This window comes from Oncorhynchus keta, chromosome 28 (genome assembly GCF_023373465.1).
Source record: "Oncorhynchus keta strain PuntledgeMale-10-30-2019 chromosome 28, Oket_V2, whole genome shotgun sequence".
NCBI lineage: Eukaryota > Metazoa > Chordata > Actinopteri > Salmoniformes > Salmonidae > Oncorhynchus > Oncorhynchus keta.
Window position 1 is genome coordinate 41,476,455 of NC_068448.1, and position 17,247 is coordinate 41,493,701.

A 17,247-nucleotide genomic window follows, 5' to 3' on the forward strand; every position below is an offset into this window, starting at 1 on the left:
TTTAATAAATGGATCACTAGTCACTTTTAAATAATGCCACTTTAATGCTTACATATCTTACATTACTCATATCATATGTACATACTGTATTTTATACCATCTATTGCACCTTGCCTATGCCACTCATCCATATACTTATATGTTCATATTCTCATTCACCCCCTTAAATATGTGTGTATTAGGTAGTTGTTGGGGAATTGTTAGATTACTTGTTAGATATTACTGCACTGTTGAAACTAGAAGCACAAGCATTTCGCTACACTCATTAACATCTGCTAACCATGTGTATGTGACCAATAAAAATGTGATTTGATTTGCGAACACGCAACACCCGTTGAATATGACAGGTGTCAGTAATAGTCGGCAAGAAAACGTCATTGAATTGTTGCCAGCAGCACAGTTAGTCACCATTGCTCTAGATAACATGAAAACAGCCTCACCAGCTCTGCTAGGGCAAGTAAAATGGTCATAGTGATGTGTTCTCTCATTTGTATCTGGAATTAGCTATCCAACTTTGCTTGGGTGCTTGACTACTTGTTGTGAGGTCAGAATGCTCGGATCAAACCTACAACCCTACTCCTCAGACAAACGAGATTGTGATCTGAACGCTCTGAGAGCGAAAGACACTGAATTTACGAATGGACAATGTGACAACTCTCTGAATTTACCAACGGACAATCTGACAGCACTATGAATTTACGAACGCCCAGAGCACACTTGCACTCCAGAGTGAATATACAAACACACCCTAAGAAGCGGTTGATGTGTTCAACGTGAGCTATTTTTATGCCTCCCTTGCTTAAGTTCCGTTTCAGCTTCTTTTACTTTCGGTTTTGTACACCAGCTGAAAATACAATACTTTTTTGGTTATGGAAAATATATTTCACTGCGGTTTAGATGGTACAGTGATTCTCTACACTATACTTCCTTGTTTTGTGACATTAACGGAAATTAGGCGAACTATTAGAATTTTAGCAACCAGGAAATGGCGGATTGATTTCTGCATAGAGCATCTTTAAACGACAACCTCCCATCTCAATACTATCTCATCATCACTTCCTGTTGCATTCTGACCAGACACACGTTGCGCTCTAATGATTCCGAGGGAGACATCCCGTCGGGTCCTAGAGCCGCTATTTGTATTCGGTATTGAGAGTAATTATAAATAGTTATGCCATGAAAGCTGTGGAAGACGATAAGGAAGTGTGAGACGAGAGGAGGTAGTGCGTTGAAAAGGGTTCAACAATAAAGGGGATAATGTGAAATGGCTTAATGAGAAAGCAATAGTTATCGATTAAAAATCTGTTTCTTTTGAGTAAACAATATTATCAAATCAAATTTTATTTGTCACATAGACATGGTTAGCAGATGTTAATGCGAGTGTAGCGAAATGCTTGTGTTTCTAGTTCCAACAATGCAGTAATAACCAACGAGTAATCTAACCTAACAATTTAACCTAACCTAACAGCAGCTACCTTATACACACAAGTGTAAAGGGATGAACAATATGTACATAAATATATATGAATGAGTGATGGTACAGAACGGCATAGGCAAGATGCAGTAGATGGTATAGAGTACAGTATATACATATGAGATGAGTAATGTATGTATGTATGGTATTTGTTTTATGCTTTTCTTGAATGTGCCCATTTTGTGAAATGAAACTCTGGCAAAACTGAAGATTAAATACAGTGCATTTGGAAAGTATTCAGACCCCTTGACTTTTTCCACATTGTTACATTACAGCCTAGTTCTAATTTGTTTATATTTTTTATTATCCCTCAATCTACACACAATAACCCATAATGACAAAATCAAAACAGGTTATTTGAAATTTCTGCAAAGGTAATTAAAAATGAAATATCACATTTTCATATGATTTCAGGCCCTTTACTCAGTACTTTGTTGAATCATATTTGGCAGCGATAACAGCCTTGAGTCTTCTTGGGTATGACACTACAAGCTTGGGACACCTGTATTTGGGGAGTTTCTCCCATTCTTCTCTGCAGATCCTCTCAAGTTCTGTCAGGTTGGATGAGGAGCATCGCTGCACAGCTGTTTTCAGGTCTATACAGAGATGTTAGATCGGGTTCAAGCCCAGCTCTGGCTGGGCGACTCAAGGACATTCAGACTTGCCCCGAAGCCACTACGGCATTGTCTGTGTGCTTAGGATCATTGTCCTGTTGGAAGGTGAACCTTCGCCCCAGTCTGAGTTCCTGAGCGCTCTGGTGCAGGTTTTCATCAAGGATCTCTCTGTGCTTTGCAAAGTTCATATTTTCCTCAATCCTGATTAATCTCCCAGTCCCTGCCACTGGAAAACATCCCCAGAGCATGCTGCTGCCACCACCATGCTTCACCGTAGGGATGGGTCAGGTTTCATCCAGACATAACGCGTGGAATTCAGGCCAAAGAGTTCAATATCTTTGTTTCATCCGACCAGGGAATCTTGTTTCAAATGGTCTGAGAGTCCTTCAGGTCCCTTTTTGCAAATTACAAGCGGGCTGTCATGTGCCTTTACTGAGGAGTGGCTTCCATCTGGCCACTCTACCGTACAGGCCTGATTGGTGAAGTGCTGCAGAGATGGTTGTCCTTCTGGAAGGTACTCCCATCTCCGTAGAGGAACTCTGTCAGAGTGACCATTGGGTTCTTTGCGACCTCCCTGACCAAGGCCCTTCTCCCCCGATTTCACAGTTTGGCCAGCTCTAGGAAGAGTCTTGGTGGTTCCAAAATTCTTCTATTTAAGATTGATGGTGGCCAATGTGTTCTTGAGGACGTTCGATACTGCAGAAATGTTTTGGTACCCTTCTCCAGATCTGTGCCTCAACACAATCCTGTCACGGAGCTATAAGAACAATTCCTTCTACCTCATGGCTTGGTGTTTGCTCTAAAATGCACTGTCAACTGTGGGACCTTATATAGACAGGTGTGTGCCTTTCCAAATCATGTCCAATCAATTGAATTTACCACAGATGGACTTCAATTAAGTTGTAGAAATATGAAGGATGATAAATGGAAATAGGATACACCTGAGCTCAATTTCGAGTCTCACAGCAAAGGGTCTGAATACTTAGGTATTTCTGTTTTATTTTTTATACATTTGCAAAAACAATCTAAACTTGTTTTCACTTTGTCATTTTGGGGTATTGTGTGTAGATTGATGAGGAACATTTTTTATTTAATCAATTTTAGAATAAGGCTGTAACATAACAAAATGTGGAAAATGTCAAGTGGTCTGAATAATTTCCAAATGCACTGTATATTATGTGGTGTAACGTGTGTCCTACAGAGCAGGTTTTTGCTGCAGGATTGGATAGTCTTTATAAAAGTTCAATGATGTTTTGCACAATGATAAAGTGTGTGTGTCTGTTCAAATGTAGGCCACTGTAGAACACACTTCCAAGAATTAGACAGGTGCAGGGTTCAACAAATGTCATATGAAATTAATAGAAACACCTACACGCAGTTATGTTACCATGAATTTTATTGCACTAAAATAAATTCATGAAAGCCTAGAATGTAGGTTGTCCTATTCCTTTAATATAATCTATGTTCTTATTCTGGAAATTTGCCTAATTCATTATAGGTGATGTAGTAGCCTATACCACAATATTGCAAAATTAAAACATGAATTTAATTAAAAGGGGTTTGCTTCGGGATTTTGGCAATAATGAAGCCCTGTATCTACTTCCCAATAGTCAGATGAACTCATGGATACCATTATGTCTCTGCATCCAGTATGAAGGAAGTTAGAGGTACTTTCGTGAGCCAATGCTAACTAGCGTTAGTGCAACCATTGATGTCTATGGCATCTACTAGCATGCTAGCTTATACCATAGACCTCTGGGCATTGTGCTAATGCTAGTTAGCAATTGCACTAACTCTCGTTAGCAACTTCCTTCAAACTGCACGAAGATACATACATTTTTTTATTCATGAGTTCATCTGATCCTGGTGAAGTAGATAATGGGCTTCATTGCCAAAATCCCTAAGTAATCCTTTAACAGAATCATTTACCATGAAATGTTAGACTTTATAACAATGTAACAGGAAATTAATAGGTTAAAATTGTGGCAGTGTATAAGTATATTAAAAGTAGCAGAGCAGCACACATATGCACTACACTGAATTTGCAGGCCTTCAACACAAGAACCATATGGTGTGAGAGACCACATCCCTACTTTGTAATGGGCTATCTTTATAAAAAAAATGTCACAAACTAATCTCATGATGTCTATACTCGAGACAGTCAAGTTTCAACTTTATTTCTCCCAGAGGACAATATATTTTGAAGCAGATGAGCACTAGACAATAAAAACATAAAATCCACATGGATCTGAATGAGGGTAAAATGAACATGTCACAGCGGTCCACCCCTTAATTTCATGCAAAGGAAGCTTCAATCCAGTTGTAGGAGTAACATGTTTCTCCAGACAAAAAACTTAAAATGTAGATGGTTTGAGTGCTGCTGAAATGTGTTTTGCATGTAGCTGAACGTTTCAGGTCATGCACTTTTAGCTTGGAAAATGCTCAATATGGTTCCTGATGACAGTGAAATGTGGGGAAATGTGTGAGATGACAGGCCAAATACATTTGTAATCTGAAATAACACTGTGATAACTATTTTCAGTACCAGTAGGTTATGTGTATACTCTGTGTCTAGTATTATACCAAATATACTTATCTAACTCGGTTTCCCATACTCATTTGTGTTTATACTCAAATTCATACATACTTTTAATTACATTGTATTGATCCATACCTTCATTTTTGTGTGTAACCAAAATACATCAGATGACAAGTGTAATTTTATGATAGTTCGGCGGTAGGACCCAGAGCTCACCAGGCTGTGTACCCTCCATTCACTTCCTCTTGCGGCTCGATTTCTTTCTCTTCTGTAATCATGGCTGCGCTCAAACACCAGCCATGTTTGCTAATTTGAAACCCAAAGGTTAGCGAAAACCTGTTTATTATTTACATCGCCTGTACCGTCTCGAACCATATTTGTTCAATCGGAGGATCAAAGGCACCGCTGACTTTGAAATCCAAGGATTACAAGGTTAGGCAGTTTTAATTACATTTTATGGCGAAAACTTTTGTTTGTGAGGATAATGCTGTCTCACAATTTCTAAGGCAACTAACGTTAACGTTACAGCAAAAACAATGAGTTTATTACCTTGCTAACAAAATAGCATCCAAAATGTTCAGTAACGCAAACAAGAATGAGACTCCAAGACGACCTACTATGTTTCGATTCTCCATAAGTTTTATTAGCTAATGTAGCTAGCTACCCGCTGTGACTGTTATTAGCTAACTAGTTTTACACTACGGTGTAACTTCAGTTGCTGATTTATTGTAAATAACCTTGAATTTAGCGGTATCTTATACGGTGTCGATTGTTGAAACAACCAGCAAATTCTAGAATGTAAACCCGATTGCATTAAATGTAACTAGCTAGCTATATCTCACCTCATCCTTGGAGGATTGTTTTTGTTGCAGAGAAGGACATGAAATCAGATGTTAACTGCGCCCGGTGTTGCTAACCAGATAGGCCTATCTCGCTGGTTGGAAATGACGTTATTTAATGAGCTTTAGCCACTTATCTACTAGCGAGTTTTGAATTAAAGTTAATTTGAAAATATGTAGATACTGGTGTATACACATGAACAAACGTTAGCTAGTCAATATATCGACAATACCAAAACGTGCTTAATGCAACTGCTCGAGCAATTTTGTTATTGAATTTCACTAACATTTACAAGCCCTGTTAAGCCCTTTTTTGTTTTCGTTGTTGACCGTTTTGATAAGCAACTGGATAACGTTAGCCACTGTAGCTAGATGGTTTAGCTATATTGACCTAGCTAAGCTAACAAGCGAACATTTACATGAATCAACTTCAACTGGACGTCAAAGTAGCTAATGTTATCATGAAATAAATGTACAACAATAGTTTTTTTAAATTAAACATAGCCATAGTGAGAAACAAATGTTGATAAAAAAAATTAATCAGAGGGCTACATTTCGATTTACGTCGACGAACATTTAGCTAGCTACACAGAATCTCGGTAGCTAGTTGATCTGTGAATGAGAGAAATTCAGGTCCATCCAAGGGGGTGATATCCGCGAGCGCATGGTCACGTGTGGCAGTTAGCCTAGCCAGTGTGAGATGGTAAGCAGAATGATGTACAATCGAATTACATTTTTATGCCATTCGAAAGTAACTAATAAATGACTAACTGCTGTTTTGGTTATTGCATTACCCACATTTGTGATATGGCCCAAGCATGTCGGTTGCAGTGAGCTACGGTAGTATAGAACGCCAATGTTTTCAGCTAGCTACTAGCGTTAGTGAGCTCTTCGTGCTAAATGTTACTGTTTATCGTGGGATGGATGTTGAAAAACGCAGTTAAACATTTGGGTTTACGAATGGTTTGACGTTTCATACAATATGTACTTGTAATCTACGACATACCTTTTTTCAACTTGTGGTTATCTTGAAAACATATTTCTCAGACCAAAATATTGTTGTTTTCCCGTTATCAAAACGGATCCGTTATGCTTTAGCTACGGTGGATCAATCCGTGGCGTTCATTGTCCATTATTTTGTTGGCCAGGGCATCCCCTTCGCTGCTCTAACTGCGACATTTTTAGGGTGCTATGGGAGGGCAATGTTTGATAATTAATTCCACACCGTGTCATCCATAGTAGTCCATCTCAGGCTTGCCAACGCCTGCAGTTCTAACCAAGTAATATTAGTGTATGGATCTAGCTAGCTACTTTGTTTTTAAAATAACATACACATTTCTATTTATTTTATACTACACACATTTTATTTATGAAAACCATCCATTGCGTGTGTATTCTGCTTGCAAGAATAGCCTATTTATGAGACAGCTGCATGGAATCTGTGTGATTAAAAAAAAAAAAAAAAAAATTGATATGCAGGTAAAATATTTTTTTTTCTGGTTTCTTTGTTTCTCTTCATGACTTGTGGTCTGTGCTACTTGTCTTTCTCAGATGGAGTCAAACAACCATTTCAACTATGGCAGCCACTCCTCCGTGTCTTCTAACTCAGGACTGAAACTCTCCTCAGGGGATTCTCTCTATTCTAACAGGTCCTCCATGAGTTTCCCTCCACAGGGGAAGAGTGAGTACCCCTCTAACCACATTTGCTGTGGTTACTTTCTGCCTCACTATTTCTATATCAATAACTGATTTATATTTCATCTCTCTCTGCCCTAGTCTCGTGACCCTTATAATGAGCAAAATATTGTATGTAACTCTAGACCAGGTGTTCAGTGCAAAAGCAATCAATATCTTGATCATACCACAACAAATTGATGTAACCTCACCTTAAATTCACTGGACATTTTATGATTACGGGATGCAAGACCTGTGGATGCTGTGTGATTTGAACACACTGACCAATTAATAATCTGATTCACCCCTGACCACCTTTGCAGATATGAATGGCGAAATGAATGTGAATGGCGTCACTACTGTAATTGGGCCTAGTGTGCCTGGCTCCCAACTTCCAACAGCCTCATACCCCCACATGAGCAACCACCACCAGAGTAGCATGGGCTACGACTACATGTGGGGAGGACAGCCACAGTACAGCCCAGCCATGGGCTCGTCTCCTGGGCATGGCATGCACCAGAAGCAGCCTCCACCTGGGGGGATGCAGCAGCAGAGCCAGCACCACTTCCAGGGTCATGGACAGTACCAACTGAACGGGGGCATGCCTGGGTCTCGTCAGCCACCCGTGGCTGCCCCACCAAACGTGACTCTTACAGGGGGCCAGTACTGGAACAGGGGTAACCCGGGGCAACAGCAGAGCAGCACAGCCATGGCAATGGGGTATAACTCACAAGGTGTGTACGGGTCCTACCAGAGCCAGGTGCACCCTGGGATTGCGCCCTCACAGCATCACCAGCAGCAGCCTCCACAGTCATCCCCTCACCAACAGACACAGCAGCACCTTCACCCGCACCACCACCCACACCACCAGCAGCAACCTCAGCACTACAGCATGGTACCCAATGGGATTCCCTACTACCAGCCCCAGCACCCATCTCTTCCTGCTCCACAACCCCAGCCCCCATCCCAATCTCAGTCCCAGGCTCAGATGATGCCCCCTACCTCCCAAAATTTCACCCCTCCACGGGGCAGCCCACAGCACCACCACATTGGCCGGGGAGGCACTGGCAGCCCTCTCCCCCTGGGGGTGTCCTCTGTCCCAATGATGTCACCCTCGACAATGGCGGATAGTGGATCGCCCCAGAGCCAGACCAGGGAGAGGAGTCCCCATGGAGGTACTGTGGGGATGCCTGCTGTCATGCAAGGTAAGATTCAAATATTTACACAGGTAGCAAGTTTTCAGAGTAACCTCGTCCCTTTTTTTATGGCACTACGGAAGTAAGTATCTGTTTCATTTTCATATGGTCACTAGAGCCAGTGTCTGTGGAAACGGCACCATATATCACTGGAGTTCGAAATACCTATTTCAAAGCGATTTTTCTTTCCAAACGATGACTCAATTACATTCAATTAGGCCTAATCAGTGTCTCAGCTGTCAGTAATTTAATTTGCTAAGCAGATTTAATTAAAACACTGTTTCCATGACAGAACTGAACATATATTTCAGTGTTTTCTCAATGCGTCTACTTTTCCACTTCATAAGTTAACTAAGCACATTTTCATTTAGAGGAGAGTGGGGTAAGTTGAACCGCTCCTTGTTTCTAGGAAACCATACACAAAAATGAATAATGCATCTAAATATCTCGGAAGCAATCCTCATTTCATGGTCTGTGAAGGAAAAAAACACACGGAAAACACATGTTCTATTTATTTGACAATTTTTAAAACACAATTAGACAATACATTGGCCTCCTGAGTGACACAGTGGTCTAGAGAGGCGTCACTACATACCCTGGTTCGTTCCCAGGCTGTGTCACAAACGTCCGTGATCGGGAGTCCCATAGGGGGGGCAACGGGTCGTCCGGGTTAGGGGAGGGTTTGGCCGGGGGTAGGCCGTCATTGTAAATAAGAATTTGTTCTTAACTGACTTGCCTAGTTAAATAAAGGTCAAATTAAAAGAATAATGTAAAATTATTGGGGATTACACAAAGTTAAACTTATTTCCATTTTGATCCTCTTAAATAAATGCTAAAAAAAATTAACAAACAGGCTGCACAGCATTTAATTTTTTTTATTTCACCTTTATTTAACCAGGTAGGCTAGTTGAGAACAAGTTCTTGTTTACAACTGCGACCTGGCCAACATAAAGCAAAGATGTGCGACACAAACAACAGAATTACACATTGAATATACAAACATCCAGTCAATGACAGAATAGAAAGTCTATATGCAGCGTGTGCAAATTAGGTAAGATAAGGGAGATAAGGCAATATATTTTCCATGGTGGCAATATAATTACAATTTAGCAACTAACACTGGAGTGATAGATGTGCAGTAGATGAATGTGCAGGTAGAGATACTGGGGTGCAAAGGAGAAGAAAAAATAACAGTTGGGATGAGGTAGTTGGATGCGCTATTTACAGATGAGCTATGTACAGGTGCAGTGATCTGTGAGCTGCTCTGACAGCTGGTGCTTAAAGTTAGTGAGGGAGATATGAGTCTCCAGCTTCAGTGAATTTTGCAAAATGTTCCAGTCATTGGCAGCAGAGAACTGGAAGGAAAGGCGACCAAAGGAGGAATTGGCTTTGGGCGGTGACCAGTGAAATATACCTGCTGGAGCACGTGCTACGGGTGGATACTCCTATGGTGACCAGTGAGCTGAGATAAGGTGGGGCTTTACCTAGTAAAGACTTAGATGACCTGGAGCCAGTGGGTTTGGCGATGAATGTGAAGCGAAGGCCAGCCAAGGAACGAACATACAGGTTGCAGTGGTGGGTAGTATATGGGGCTTTGGTGACAAAACAGATGGCACTGTGATAGACTGCCTCCAATTTGCTGAGTAGAGTATTGGAGGCTATTTTGTAAATGACATCGCCAAAGTCACGGATCGGATGATAGTCAGGAGGATAGTCAGTTTTACAAAGATATGTTTTAGAGGTTGACCGATAAATCGGCATGGCCGATTTAATTGGGGTCGATTTCAAGTTTTCATAACAATCAGTAATTGGCATTTTTGGATGCCGACACAGCCTACTTCGCCAAACGGGTGCTGATTTAACAAAAGTGCATTCGCGAAAAAAGCACAGTCGTAGCACCAATGTACCTAACCATAAACATCAATGCATTTCTTAAAATCAATACACAAGTATATATTTTTTAACCTGCAAGAAATTCATGTTAGCAGGCAATATTAACTAAGGAAATGGTCACTTCTTTTGCGTGCAGAGTCCGGGTATATGCAGCAGTTTGGGCCGCCTGGCTCGTTGCGAACTACACTTTGTTTTCGAAAGGATAGTTTCCGGATCTGACCATATTAATCAAATCAAATCAAATCAAATTTTATTTGTCACATACACATGGTTAGCAGATGTTAAATGCGAGTGTAGCGAAACCAGTGGCTTGTATTTCTGTTTGTTTATTGTATTATTAAGTCTATGATTTGATATTTGATAGAGCAGTCTGACTGAGCGGTGGTAGGCAGCAGCAGGCTCGTAAGCATTCATTCAAACAGCACTTTCCTGCGTTTGCCAGCAGCTAATCGCAATGCTTGAAGCAAAGTGCTGTTTATAACTTCAAGCCTATCAACTCCAGAGACTAGGCTGGCAATACTATAGTGCCTATAAGAACATTAATAGTCAAAGGTATATGAAATACAAATGGTATAGAGTGAAATAGTCCTATAATAACTACAACCTAAAACGGGCAATATTGAGGACTCTGTGTTAAAAGGAACCACCACATATGTTCTCATGTTCCGAGCAAGGAACTTAAACGTTAGCTTTTTTACATGGCACATATTGCACTTCTGCTCTTTTACACTGTGTTTTTGCATTATTTAAACCAAATTGAACATGTTTCATTATTTATTTGTGACTAAATTGATTTTATTGATGTATTATATTAAGTTAAAATTAAAGTGTTCATTCAGTATTGTTGTAATTGTCATTATTACAAATATATATATATATATAAAAATCGGCCGACTAATCAGTATCGGCTTTTTTTGGTCCTCCAAAAATCTGTATCGGCGTTGAAAAATCATAATTGGTCGACCTCTAGTATGTTTGGCAGCATGAGTGAAGGATGCTTTGTTGCAAAATAGGAAGCCGATTCCAGATTTAATTTTGCATTGGAGTTGCTTAATGTGAGTCTGGAAGTTTTCCAGATATTCTAAGTCGGAACCGGTGTCCTGGATGGCAGGTAGTTTGCCCCCGGTGATGCGTTGTGCAGACCTCACTACCCTCTGGAGAGCCTTACGGTTGTAGAAGTTGAGTGCTTTTGGTGACAAGCCGAATTTCTTCAGCCTCCTTCACGACGCTGTCTGTGTGGGTGGACGAATTCAGTTTGTCCGTGATGTGTACGCCGAGGAACTTAACTTACTGCCCTCTCCACTACTGTCCCATCGATGTGGATAGGGGGGTGCTCCCTCTGCTGTTTCCTGAAGTCCACAATCATCTCCTTTGTTTTGTTGATGTTGAGTGAGAGGTTGTTTTCGTGACACCACACTCCGAGGGCCCTCACCTCCTCCCTATATGGCTGTCTGGTCATTGTTTGTAACCAAGCCCACTACTGATGTGACGTCTGCAAACTTGATGATTGAGTTGGAGGTGTGCATGGCCACGCAGTCATGGGTCGACAGGGAGTACAGGAGGGGGCTGAGCACGCACCCTTGTGGGGCCCCAGTGTTGAGGATCAGCGAAGTGGAGATGTGAAGTTCCCTAAGGGCTGTCGTGGTATCGGCTTGCGGGGGGATATACACGGCTATGACAATAACCAACAAGAATTCTCTTGGGAGATAATGCGGTCGGCATTTCATTGTGAGGAATTCTAGGTCAGGTGAACCAAGGGACTTGAGTTCCTGTATGCTATTGGAATTGCACCATGAGTCGTTAATCATGAAACATACACCCCCGCCCTTCTTCTTCCCAGAGACATGTTTATTTCTGTTGGCGTGACACGGTGACTGTATCAACTCCAAAAGCATATCCCGAGAGAGCCATGTTTCTGTAAATCAGAGTATGTTACAATCGCTGATGTTGCTCTGGAAAGCAACCCCTGTCCTAATTACCTTGTAATCTAGAGACTGGACATTAGCGAGTAATATACTCGGAAGCGGTGGGTGGTGTGCGGGCCGCCGAAGTCTGACCAGAAGACCGCTCAGTCTTCCTCTTCTGCGGCGACATTTTTTTGGGTCAGCCTCTGGAATCAGTTCAAATGCCCTGGGTGGTTCAGACAAAAGATCCGCTTCGGGGAAAGTCGTATTCCTGGTCGTAGTGCTGGTAAGTTGACGTCGCTCTGATATCCAATAGTTCTTCTTGACTGTATGTATAAACGCTTTGGAAACAGTTTCTTTTTTCCTTAGAGATAAACTACTCCTTAATGCAACCGTTGTGTCAGATTTCAAAAAAGCTTAACGCCGAAAGCACACCATGCGATAATCTGAGAACAGCGCTCAACCACCAAAACAAGCCATACAGATACCCGCCATGTTCGAGTCAACAAAAGTCAGAAATAGCGTTATAAATATTCACTTACCTTTGATGATCTTCATCGGAATGCACTCCCAGGAATCCCAGTTCCACAATAAATGTTAGTTTTGTTCAATAAAGTCCATAATTTATGTCCAAATACCTCCATTTGTTCGCGCGTTTAGTTCACTAATCCAAATGCACAAACCGCGGGCACTTAAGTCCAGACGAAAAGTCAAAGTTCCATTACAGTTTGTAGAAACATGTCAAACGATGTATATAATCAATCTTTAGGATCTTTTTATCATAATTCTTAAATTATATTCCAACCGTACAATTCCTTTGTCATTGGAAAGGGAACGGAGCTCTTGCTCACGGCTGCGTGCGAGACTAAACTAAACTAAACTAAAGGCTTTCAACCTGACCAATTGTTGAAACAGCGCTTATTCTCTCCCCTTTTACAATAGAAGCCTGAAACAACTTTCTAAAGACTGTTGACATCTAGTGGAAGCCTTAGGAAGTGCAATGAATATTGGATAGGCAATCACTTGAAAAACTACAAACCTCAGATTTCCCACTTCCTGGTTGGATTTTTCTCACGTTTTCACCTGCCATATGAGTTCTGTTATACTCAGGACATTATTTTAACAGTTTTGGAAACTTGAGTGTTTTCTATCCAAATCTACTAATTATATGCATATTCTAGCTTTTGCTCAAGAATAACAGGCAGTTTACTTTGGGCATTCTTTTAAATGGACGTAGTTTGGATCCACCAAGATTCGTCCTAGAGCTGGCTGCCCGGCCAAACTGAGCAATCGGGGGATAACGGCCTTGGTCAGGGAGGTGACCAAGAACCTGATGCTCACTCTGACAGAGCTCCAGAGTTACTCTGTGGAGAGGGGAAACCTTGGAGAAGGACAACCATCTCTGCATCACTCCCATCAGGCCTTTATAGTAGTGGCCAAATGGAAGCCACTCCTCTGTAAAAAGCACATGCAAGCCCACTTGCAATTTGCAAAAAGGCATCTAAACCCACTGTTCCTAGGGCGTCATTGTAAATAAGAATTTGTTCTAAACTGACTTGCATAGTTAAATAAAATAAAGTATAGCCTCGTTATTCTTATTGTGTTACTTTTTATTATTACTTTAATTTAGCCTACTTGGTACATATTTTCTTCTTCTTGGAGTAAGCATTTCACGATAAAGTCTACACTTGTTGTATTCGGCGCGTCTGGCAAATAAAGTTTGATTTGATTTGGGGCGAAGGTTTACCTTCCAACAGGACAATGACCCGAAGCATACAGCGAAGACAATGCAGGAATGGCTTCGGGACAAGTCTCTGAATATCCTTGAGTGGCCTAGCCAGAGCCCTAACTCTGGAGAGAGCTGAAAATAGCTGTGTAGCGACGCTCCCAATCCAACTTGACAGAACTTGAGAGGATCTGGAGAGAAGAATGGGAGAAACTCCCCAAATACAGGTGTGCCATGCATGTAGCGTCATACCAATGAAGACTCGAGGCTGCAATTGCTGCCCAAGGTTCTTCAACAAAGTACTGAGTAAAGGGTCTGCAAGGAAAATGACATAACAATACCGAGGTTATATACAGGGGGTACTGATACCGAGGCAATGTAATGTGGTGCAGGTTAGTCTGTAATTTGTTAAGTGACTATATATAGATAATAAACAGCGAGTAGCAGCAGTGTAAAAACAAGGGGGGGGTTCAATTTAAATAGTCTTTGTTGCCATTTTGATTACTTGTTCAGCAGTCTTATGGCTTGGGGGTAGAAGCTGTTAAGGAGCCTTTTGGTCCTAGACTTGGCGCTGCGGTACCGCAGTAGAACGAATAGTATATACTGTATACTGTAGTAGAATACTGTATACTGTAGTAGAACGAATAGTCTGGCTTGAGTGAATGGAGTCTTCAAAAAAAATGTGGGCCTTCCTGTGACACCGCCTAGTTTATAGGTCCTGGATGTCAGGAGGCTTGGCCCCATGTACTGGGCCGTATGCATTACTCTCTGTAGAGCCTTACGGTCAGATGCCGAGCAGGTGCCATACCAGGAGGTGTCACAAACAGTCAGGATGCTCTCTATGGTGCAGCTGTCAAACTTTTTGAGGATCTAGGGACCCAGGCCAAATCTTTTCAGTCTCCTGAGGGTGAAAAGGTGTTGTCGTGCCTTCTTCACAACTGTCTTGGTGATTTGGACACCAAGGAACTTTAAGCTCTCAACCTGCTCCACTTCAGCCCCGTAGATGTTAATCAATCAATCAAATGTATTTATGAAGCTCTTTTAACATCAGCGCATGTCACAAAGCGCTATACAGAAACCCAGCCTAAAACTCCAAACAGAAAGCAATGTAGATGTAGAAGCATGGTGGCTCCCTAGAAAGGCAGGAACCTAGGAAGAAACCTAGATGGGAAGCACAGGGCCTGTTCAGCATACCTTTTACTGTAGTCCACGATCAGCTCTTTTGTCTTGCTCACATTGAGGGAGAGGTTGTTGTCTTAGCTAGGGTTGCAGATTGTCAAAAACTTTATGGTACTTTTCCTGAAATTTTGGATGGGAACTTAAGCTGGTGAATGTTGAGAATTTTGCTTAAATTCATCAAGAAAAGTTATAGTGCCCGTGGCATTTTCCTATCTGATTTCATTGCAGCTAATGTAGAAGGAAAAGCTGTGTACATTTGCAAATATTGTGTCAAATCATGTGAAGAATGTAACAAAGATGCAGAATCATCAGGCCAAGTGCATTTAGTTGCCTCAGCTCTCACAACAAGCAACCTCTGACAAAAGTCGCTCTCCTTCTATTCGAGGTGAAAATGATGAATCAGACACCTTATCGATAGCAACAGCTCATGGTCCTCCTGGAATCAGATTTTTTTGTTGGCTCAATGGAGGAACGTAGTCAGAGAAATGCTGATGAATGTCTTGCTCAAGCTGTGTATGCAACTGGTTCACCTCTGATGGTCACAGGCAATGTGCATTGGAAGAGATTTCTGAATGTTCTTCGTCCAGCATACACCCCTCCAACCAGACATGCTTTATCTACTCATTTGCTGGATGCAGAGTTCAAGTGAAGGTCAAGCAAATCATAGAGATAGCAGACTATTGCAATCATCTCTGATGGGTGCTTGAATGTTTGTGGGCAAGGAATAATTAACTACATAATCTCCACCCCTCAACCCGTATTCTACAAGTGCACAGACACAAGGGACAACAGACACACCGGTCTCTACATTGCAGATGAGCTGAAGGCAGTCATCAATGACCTTGGACCACAGAAGGTATTTGCACTGGTGACAGACAATGCTGCGAATATGAAGGCTGCTTGGTCTAAAGTGGAGGAGTCCTGCCCTCACATCACACCCATTGGCTGTGTTGCTCATGCATTGAATTTGCTCTTCAAGGACATCATGGCACTGAAAACAATGGATACGCTCTACAAGAGAGCCAAGGAAATGGTTAGATATGTCAAGGGTCAACTTGTTATAGCAGAAATCTACCTCACCAAGCAAGTGAGAAGAAGAGTCTGAACATCAGACAGGATGGCATTGTCTCCCTCAATCCGTGCAATGGTTGCTGCTATAGGTTTCAGGAGATTCAGGCTGCTTACCACTCTCTCCCAAAATACATCATCCAGGAGGATCCGCTTGATGGGGCTTTGGGGTGGTATTGTCCAGTCTCCTGAAGGGGCAGACTGTGAAATGGCCATATTTCTTGGACAGATTCCTTCCTCCGGGATGATGTATTTTGGGGAGACTGTCAAACAGCCTGAATCTCCTGAAACCTAAACAGCAACCCACAAAGGAGACAATGCCATTGCTGGGCTGCTTGCAGATGTAAGAGAAGAAATCCGTACTGTTCTGCCCACTTCACTGTTACAAGCAGAGGATGCTGGAGTTCTGAACTACATCAAAAAGCGTGAAGACTTCTGCCTGAAGCCCATACACGCCACAGCTTGCATGTTGGACCCCAAGTATGCTGGCAAGAGCATCCTGTCTGGTGCAGAGATCAACAACTCCTATGGTGTCATCAATACCGTGTCTTGCCACCTTGGCCTGGATGAGGGCAAGGTTCTTGGTAGTCTGGCGAAGTACACTTCCAGGCAAGGGCTTTGGGATGGAGATGCAATATGGCAGTCGTGCCAACATATCTCATCAACCACTCAGTGGAAGGGACTTTGTGGATCTGAGGCTCTTTCCCCTGTTGCCTCCATTATCCTCCAAATCCCACCAACATCAGCTGCCTCAGAGCACAAATTGTCTGTGTTTGGGAACACACACACCAAAGCACGCAACAGGCTGATCAATACAAGGGTCGAAGAATTGGTGGCCATCTGAGCAAATTTGAGCCTGACAACAAGCCATCCTCAACAAGGTTGGAAAGTGACAGTGAAGATGAGGCCTAGAGTCTGATGTTCAAGAGGTGGACATGTTTAACTTTTATTTAACTAGGCAAGTCAGTTATGAATACATTCTTATTTACAATGACAGCCTAGGAACAGTGGGTTAGCTGCCTTGTTCAGGGGCAGAACAACATATTTTTACCTTGTCAGCTCAGGGATTCGATCTAGCAACCTTTCAGTTACTGGCCCAACGCTCTAACCACTAGGCTACCTGCCGCCGACATAGAGGAGG

General features: G+C 42.0%; 1 protein-coding gene across 4 annotated transcripts in view; it reads left to right on the forward strand.

Moving 5' to 3' along the window:
• Window positions 1–4,175: 4,175 nt before the first annotated feature.
• The window catches only part of LOC118361373 (bromodomain adjacent to zinc finger domain protein 2A-like), a 41,241-nt gene continuing 28,169 nt past the window's right edge, over window positions 4,176–17,247 (forward strand). Inside the window, exons 1-3 of one of the 4 annotated variants that reach the window (XM_035741247.2) lie at window positions 4,176–5,059; window positions 7,018–7,147; window positions 7,464–8,345. In XM_035741247.2, the coding sequence (XP_035597140.1) occupies window positions 7,018–7,147; window positions 7,464–8,345 (1,012 nt within the window). In that variant the 5' untranslated portion in view covers window positions 4,176–5,059. Of the gene's footprint in view, window positions 5,060–5,168; window positions 6,170–7,017; window positions 7,148–7,463; window positions 8,346–17,247 lie in introns of those variants that run through there. The other 3 variants (XM_035741250.2, XM_035741249.2, XM_035741246.2) reach the window with 3 other exon arrangements.